This window comes from Nilaparvata lugens, chromosome 1 (genome assembly GCF_014356525.2).
Source record: "Nilaparvata lugens isolate BPH chromosome 1, ASM1435652v1, whole genome shotgun sequence".
Classification (NCBI taxonomy): domain Eukaryota; kingdom Metazoa; phylum Arthropoda; class Insecta; order Hemiptera; family Delphacidae; genus Nilaparvata; species Nilaparvata lugens.
The window spans coordinates 100754619-100763622 of NC_052504.1; the positions used below are offsets into that span (position 1 = coordinate 100754619).

The 9004-nt window shown below is 34.4% G+C and overlaps 1 protein-coding gene across 1 annotated transcript in view; it reads left to right on the forward strand.

Annotated features, from left to right (window-relative positions):
- Positions 1 to 826: 826 nt before the first annotated feature.
- Positions 827 to 9004, forward strand: part of LOC120349489 — a 28722-nt gene continuing 20544 nt past the window's right edge. Inside the window, exons 1-2 of the mRNA XM_039419833.1 lie at positions 827 to 1002; positions 2504 to 2605. Coding sequence (XP_039275767.1) covers positions 979 to 1002; positions 2504 to 2605 — 126 coding nt within the window. The 5' untranslated portion in view covers positions 827 to 978. The remainder of the gene's footprint in view (positions 1003 to 2503; positions 2606 to 9004) is intronic.

The following is a 9004-nucleotide window of genomic DNA, read 5'->3' on the forward strand; positions in this document are numbered from 1 at the left end:
CTGTGTCCTTGACATGCAGCAAACTGAAGAGTATGTACTGGTTGTAGATCGTGAGGATGACCAGTTGCACAAAGATGGATCGACAGTGCTCACGATACCCCACTGATGTGATTACTCGAAGTGCCTTCTTCTGGAGCATCAGCAAACTCTTGCAGCCCGCCGCATGTCCCCACAGTAAAAGTCCATAAAGAAGATGGGAATGGAAAAGAGCATGATAGACCATGATCAAGTCCTTCCGGCTGAGAAGGGTCCTCAGTCTGCGCAAAAGATAGACCACCCGCGCCAGCCTGGAACAAACTCCCTCGATGTGACCCGCCCATGATATTTGTTGAATGATAGACAAGGATAGCAATATCATTGCTAATCAAACACTGCCATTGTAACGTGGACCTCACTATAGTGGCAATATAATGGTATTCCAAAGTAAAGTTTTGATATTTCAGATAATAAACTCAAGAAAAGAAAACTTTGACCAATTAGCTGATTTGAGATGAAGTGAAATTCAAGATAAAAATATATGTCAGCCTATTGAAATTTTTTTCAAGAAATAAAAATAATAATAATTCAATCCCTCTCAATCATCTGCTTCGAGCAACTCAAAACTGTCAAAGTTTTCGACGGAGAAATTTTTCGGACACCACTTTTTTCAGTGTTGCTGAGCTGTGACTCTGGTGACCTGTTACCTTTGTCGATCTTTGAACAAAATCCAGTAAGCAGTAGGCAATATAATCCAGTTCCAGTAGGCAGTGACAACTGACAAATAGAATTTGGAAAACGCTAGGTTATGTTTGATTAAAAAATAAAATAAAATCATTTATCTATGGATTTTTGCTGAAAATCGTTAATGTTTTTAACTTTCACAGTAATGTATTAGTAGTATTGTACTCATAAATGCGGTAAGGTACCCTTGGATTTTCACTGAATAGGCTAATAAGATTTTTAAGTTGATGCTTTGATACCGGCCAGATCTTGCAAAATATGAGTAGGGGTGCAAAGGATATTGTGAGTATCAATAATATTATATAGACCTATACACCTTTAACTACATAATTATATTGATAATTGATATTAATAACTTTTTTATTTAAAAAACCTACAAAATTCCATTAGGCTATATGTTAATTGAAAGCAAATCACATGATGTGTTTGAAATATTGTCTTTTAGATTTGTAAAATACATTGCTAAATACATTTAGCATTCAAAAATTTGCCATAAATTCCTATTATTTTGGTTCTTATATTTGAGCAATATCCTAGAACCTAAAATATATAGGTTAGGCCTTTTTTACTTTTGTGGTGAGTGCATCCACATGAGCTCTACCTCACCTACTGAGACGGATAATTAAAAGTAGTACCTACATGGAATAATTTTGCTGATCAGATAACCATGGAATTAACTACTTTCATACTGATACTGAAGATTTGCTGGATTCCGTTATATTGAGATCCACGATAAGCTGCGTACAATATACGCGCTTCCAACCCGCACCGAGCACGCTCCGCCCTCGTACCGCCCTCGTTCCTCCATATTACCGCAGTCGCTCCGCCCCCGCTCGGCAGTCGCACCCATCATGAACGTTACGGGAGATTTTAGCTCTTCTCGCGTTCCCCGGTCGAACCACTGTTGCTCCCCGGTCGATCATCAATCGCTCTGCTGGAGTGACGTTCGGTTGCGGAGCAGAGCGAAAGTCTGTACGCACCTTTATAATGGCAGTATTTGATTAACATTAGTGTTGCTTTCCTTGTCTATCATTTTTGACAAAGCAGTTAGCGCTCGGCAACGTTGTCTGATCCATTTTTCAACAATATAAAAATATATTTAATCAACAAAATATTTTATCTCAATTATTCAATCATTAGAAAATAGTTTTACAAATGGAAATAAATTGAAAGTTGCATTTGTTCAAATGCTAATTAATTAATAATAATTATTAAACAAAAATCCCAATTAAATGCTGTAAATAATTAAAATATTTTTCTTGACAAATGAAATACGGTATCATTAATTATTGTAAACCAATCTCAATTATAACTAGGCTATTTATAATAATTGAAAAATATTTTCTCACAAATAAAATATAATTGTTTATTCTAAACAAGGTTGAACTGTTCATAAGTACATCAGATATACCGGCATCAGCTGATCTTCTATAGAAGGCAGTGGCAGGACAGAGAATCGGCAACACTGCTCGCTATCTTTCTCTACTGTCATTATAACGTGGACCCCACAATAACAACTTGCAGTGTTTAGGTAACAAATCATTATGATAGAACGTTAGAGAAAAGTTGGTAAAACTTTTCTGCAAACTTGGTAACACTTTTCTGCCTACTTATCAGATTTATTTATTACATCTCACAATCAAAATATCAAACTAATGATTGGGAGAGAATCAACAAGATAAACCCGAAACTGTTTCTCTCCTTAAGTTGTTGTCGTTTGTTTTTTGTTTGTATGTAGATATGTTTGTTTGTTTAATGTCTGTATGTTTCTGTTTTATTTCAGGAGGCAGTCGCTCTAGTCATCGACTGTGGTCTGAGCAGCTCCAAAGATTCACAGTTTCTGGAAAAATGTAAAGAATGCGCTACAAACATAATATTAAAAAAGGTATTATTTTAATTATTCAACATGACGTTCTAAAAATTCACTAAGGGTCGGTTTCCGAGCTCGGGATTTAGCTAAGTTCTAGAAGTAAAACAGTTGGAGTCACCAGAAAATTGGCTTTCCGAAACGGGGCGTAGACTTAAGCCGCGTTTGCACCAATGTTATTAACAAAATGTTTATTTCTCCGTCCTTGAAGATTTTAACATAACTTATTGTACAAGGACTTACGTCCTTGAACATAACTTATCATACACATGATGAACATATGTGTTTGTCAAATTCCGTTCAATCTACTAGAATCTATAAGGAAGGAAATAGTATATTTCGCACCTAGGGCCGAAAATGAGACTTTTCCGGCTCGAAATCGGTTTTCAAGTCCGAGGCCGTAGGCCGAGGACTAGAAAAGATTGAGAACCGGAAAAACATTTTTGCCCGTGGCGCGAACGCTATTTTTCGCCACACAGAAAAATAAACAATATATATATGAGAATAATTGTTCATTAAGCACTTCCGAAAGCAAAAGTGGAAGGTCTTGGCTCTAGCAATCTGAGGTAATCTGAATATCAGGAAATTGTCCAAGTATTTTTATTTTTTATTCTGATTTGTCTAAATAACCTGAAAGATGATGTTCAATTATGTGGGAGGTTGAGTTTATACTTTTTTATTCTTTCAAATGACAATAAGATTATATTATTATAAATGTTTTAATTATTGAATAATAAACTCAAATAATGAAAAGTTTCAAGATCAGCTTTTTTAGCACACTTTAAATTTAGCGGGCGGAAAGGGTAGTCTTTCCGGCCTTAGCCGAAAGAAACCGGTTTCACGTCAGACGAGAGTCGTCTGCAAACAATGTCTTTCAGATCTACGTAGGGACTGGAAAACAGCTGCTTTCTGTGCAGTGTGGCGAAAAACAAGCATTTTGTTAATAACTTTGGTGTAAAAGCGGCTTAAGTCCTCGTTTAAATTAAATTTAGAAAAGCTAAAAAATTGCACACATAATAAAAAAAGAGAAAATAGTGTGAAGTTTCAGCTATTTTGAATTATTCAGGAATGTTTAATTTCATCAATAAAAAACGTTTCCAATGATAGAAATTAGAAAATAAAGATTATCATAAAAACTTCTACTAAGCCCCGTTTCGGAAAGCATTTTTTTTGACTACAGCTGTTTAAAGTCTAGAACTTAGCTGAATCCCGAGCTCGGAAGCCGGCCCTGAGTATAGTCATAGAAAAAATATAGCACAATAAGATAAAATCCCATTGTATAGGGCGTTTATAAATTCCAATTTTTAATGTTAACTCAAACCAATAGTCCTAGTAGTTGTTTTGGGTGAAGCTATGTGACGCTGGTAGTCGCTCATACTGTGCCGTTCTCACACTCTTAGGGCCGTTTGCACAGTACCGTATAGATTGCTAATAATGATAGATTAAGTTAATCGAGTTTAAGTTAATCTGAAAGTTTAAACTTGAATCAGTTTTTTCAGTGCATTCACTAACCCAGTTCAAGTTAAACTAGTTTAGCGTTGAGTTGGTAATAGAATGCCATCATTTATGATATCAGGAAGGCTGATCTTTAAGGGAATTTTGGTTTTGTTTACAAACCATCAGTAAATTGAGGTTATGTAGCTACTATTTCCTTGTTCAAAGTCCACAGAGCTGTAAGTTGTACGGTAATAAAAGTAAATAGTGATCAAGAAATTATTCAAAAAATGCTATATTACTATTAGATACAAACTTATATTTAGTTGGCACCAAAAAATATAGGCTATTTTAGAATTCAAGATAAAAAAGTTATTTTGTTACGCTTAAATCTACTATGATCCTCCTCTTTTATTAGAAATCTCTCGAAAGCAAAATATCTCAGTTATGTGTTATTAAAAACATGTTTTCTGATCAAAGACCACTGATAAAAATTGTCTTATTTCCTATCAAGTGGTTTATTTAATCAAATAATAAATTGACACTTGCTTTACTCAAGCAAAACCGTTAAAAAATTTTCTATCATCCCAGAAATTTAAATGATTCGTTTTTTGCCCAATTTTTCTCAGTTCCAAAATTTCTTCGCAGTCATCTCTATCAATCGCATTAAAAACTTCTATCAATTCCTGTCAATTCTATCAATAATGATTCACTATAACCTGAATAACTATTATCGTCTACAGAAGCATTAAAAACAACCGTCGAAAAATAATTTACCATCAGCTGTTTCCCCATGAAATCTTTACAGATGTCAAGTTAATCCAAATTATTTGGTTTAAACCTCCTGCTTTGGAGGTTTAAACTTTCCCAGAGTTTAAACTCAATACAGAGTTTAAACTGATACTGTGCAAACGGAATTTTAGTTTAAACCAAAAAAATCCAGATTTGGTTTAACTTACAGTGTGCAAACGGACCTTACACTCCCAACAAAACAGTAATAATGGACAGTAGTCGTCAGTAATCGGCTGAGTTAACAAAAATTCGGCTTGAAATATGGAACATGAATACTTTATAGGTGGTTCAAAATTGTATATTAACAACATAATATGATACAGTATCATCTCAACTTGATACACAACACCAAAATTTGATACAAAACTTCCAAACTTTGAATGAGTTCTACAAACCATGGGATATCTTCTTATGATATCCCTAAGGGTAGGCACATATCAGTTAGTCAAGACAAGTCACGATTAGTCACAATACTTCACATAGTTGCTTATGAAGACATATCTAATTGCAATGACTAAGGCTAGGCACACACCAGTTAGTTAAGACAAGACAAGACACGTTTAGTCACAATACTTCACATAGTTGCTTATGAAGACATGTCTAATTGCAATGACTAAGGCTAGGCACACACCAGTTAGTTAAGACAAGACAAGACACGTTTAGTCACAATACTTCACATAGTTGCTTATGAAGACATGTCTAATTGCAATGACTAATCGGTGTGTATTGCTTCATAAGCAACTATGTGAAGTATTGTTACTAAACGTGTCTTGTCTTGTCTTAACTAACTGGTGTGTGCCTAGCCTTAAACTTCAATATATACAGAGTGAGTCATATGATTGTATGGGAACCCCTAAATAAGTTGAAGACTATTGTAGATATAATACTGTAACTTCAAGGATAAGTTATTGGTCGAATACTCTACCTTTTGACGTACAACTGAATTTCAAACCCTCATGAGGGGATGACTTAGGGGTTGTAACTCGAGTATTTTAAATGAAAACACCCTTTGTGTGGTACATAATTTTAAAGGCCTTTTCAAAACAAGAAAAATGACATCAATAGAAATGTTCTATGATACTTCCAAAATGGCTTGTACCTAATAATTTTTTTTAAAACTAAAACCTCATTCGGCTGCTATTTTGGATACAAGTATCATAGAACATTTTTATTGATGTCATCTTTCTTGTCCTGAAAGGCCTTTGAAATGATTGACACAATGGGTATTTACATTTGAAGTATTGGAGTTACAACCCCTCATTTCTTTGAAAACTAAAACTTTAATCAGCCGCCATTCTGGATACAAGAATCACAGAACATTTTTATTGATAACATCTTTCTTGTTCTTAAAAGGCCTTTGAAATGATGTACCACACAATGGGTATTCACATTTGAAGTATTCGAGTTACAACCCCTCATTTCTTTGAAAACTAAAACTTCAATCAGCCGCCATTCTGGATACAAGAATCATGGAAAATTTTTATTGATGACATCTTTCTTGCTTCAAAAAGGCCTTCAGAATGATGTTACCACACAATGGGTCTTTAAATTTAAAATAATCGAGTTACAACCCCTAAGTCACCCATCATGAGGGGTTGAAATTCAGTTGTACGTCAAAAGGTAGAGTATTCGACCAATAACTTATCCTGAAAGTTACAGTAATATATCTACAACAGTCTCCAACTTATTTAGAGGTTCCCATACATATGACTCACTCTGTGTATAATTTTAGTTATTCATTCATTCACACATCATTTTGTATAGTTTTCTCTTCAATTGTAATGCAATTTATTTATTTATTTATTCAAACATTCAGAATTACACAACTTACAGTAAAGTACCACAGGCTTATAAGCCCAAAACGGTTCCAATTCTAATTTATACAACAGTCCAAATGTAGCTAGGTTATGTGTCACTCAACATTCTTCAATAATTACACATTCAATTTACTAGTAGTTCTGTGAACAGTAGACCTCACGCAGTATTCTCATCCACAAGTACCTGATTGAAACTATAGACCTTATGGAAATACAGCAATAGACTGGCTTCTCCACACATCTGTGTAATCACTTGTCAGCTGATTTATGATGAATAATTCTATAGGCTGATTTTTACTCTAATATTGGCGTATGAAGGAGGCTCCTTTTTCCTTTCATATTATCCTTGAAATGAAAAATTTCTAAAAACCTTGTATATACGTCGACGCGCAATTAAGAAAGGAACATACCTGTTAAATTTCATGAAAATCTATTACAGCGTTTCGCCGTAAATGCGCAACATATACACATTTAAACATTCAAACATTAAGAGAAATGCCAAACCATCGCTTGAATCTTAGACCTCACTTCGCTCGGTCAACAACAGTTACTGTTGTTGACCGAGCGAAGTGAGGTCTAAGATTCAAGTCGATGGTTTGGCATTCTCTTAATGTTTGAATGTTTAAATGTTTATATGTTGCGCATTTACAGCGAAACGCTGTAATAGATTTTCATGAAATTTAACAGGTATGTTCCTTTCTTAATTGCGCGTCGACGTATATACAAGTTTTTAGAAATTTTTCATTTCAAGGATAATATGAAAGGAAAAAGGAGCCTCCTTCATACGCCAATATTAGAGTAAAAATCAGCCTATAGAATCATTCATCATAAATCAGCTGACAAGTTATTACACAGATGTGTGGAGAAGCCAGTCTATTGCTGTATTTCCATAAGGTCTATAGTTTCAATCAGGTACTTGTGGATGAGAATACTGCGTGAGGTCTACTGTTCACAGAACTACTAGTAAATTGAATGTGTAATTATTGAAGAATGTTGAGTGACACATAACCTAGCTACATTTGGACTGTTGTATAAATTAGAATTGGAACCGTTTTTGGCTTATAAGCCTGTGGTACTTTACTGTAAGTTGTGTAATTCTGATTGTTTGAATAAATAAATAAATAAATTGCATTACAATTGAAGAGAAAACTATACAAAATGATGTGTGAATGAATGAATAACTAAAATTATACACAGAGTGAGTCATATGTATGGGAACCCCTAAATAAGTTGGAGACTGTTGTAGATATATTACTGTAACTTTCAGGATAAGTTATTGGTCGAATACTCTACCTTTTGACGTACAACTGAATTTCAACCCCTCATGATGGGTGACTTAGGGGTTGTAACTCGATTATTTTAAATTTAAAGACCCATTGTGTGGTAACATCATTCTGAAGGCCTTTTTGAAGCAAGAAAGGTGTCATCAATAAACATTTTCCATGATTCTTGTATCCAGAATGGCGGCTGATTGAAGTTTTAGTTTTCAAAGAAATGAGGGGTTGTAACTCGAATACTTCAAATGTAAATACCCATTGTGTGGTACATCATTTCAAAGGCCTTTTAAGAACAAGAAAGATGTTATCAATAAAAATGTTCTGTGATTCTTGTATCCAGAATGGCGGCTGATTAAAGTTTTAGTTTTCAAAGAAATGAGGGGTTGTAACTCCAATACTTCAAATGTAAATACCCATTGTGTCAATCATTTCAAAGGCCTTTCAGGACAAGAAAGATGACATCAATAAAAATGTTCTATGATACTTGTATCCAAAATAGCAGCCGAATGAGGTTTTAGTTTTTTTTTAAATTATTAGGTACAAGCCATTTTGGAAGTATCATAGAACATTTCTATTGATGTCATTTTTCTTGTTTTGAAAAGGCCTTTAAAATTATGTACCACACAAAGGATGTTTTCATTTAAAATACTCGAGTTACAACCCCTAAGTCATCCCCTCATGAGGGTTTGAAATTCAGTTGTACGTCAAAAGGTAGAGTATTCGACCAATAACTTATCCTGGAAGTTACAGTATTATATCTACAATAGTCTTCAACTTATTTAGGGGTTCCCATACAATCATATGACTCACTCTGTATATATTGAAGTTTAAGGCTAGGCACACACCAGTTAGTTAAGACAAGACAAGACACGTTTAGTAACAATACTTCACATAGTTGCTTATGAAGCAATACACACCGATTAGTCATTGCAATTAGACATGTCTTCATAAGCAACTATGTGAAGTATTGTGACTAAACGTGTCTTGTCTTGTCTTAACTAACTGGTGTGTGCCTAGCCTTAGCATAGTCATTGCAATTAGACATGTCTTCATAAGCAACTATGTGAAGTAATGTGACTAAACGTGTCTTGTCTTGT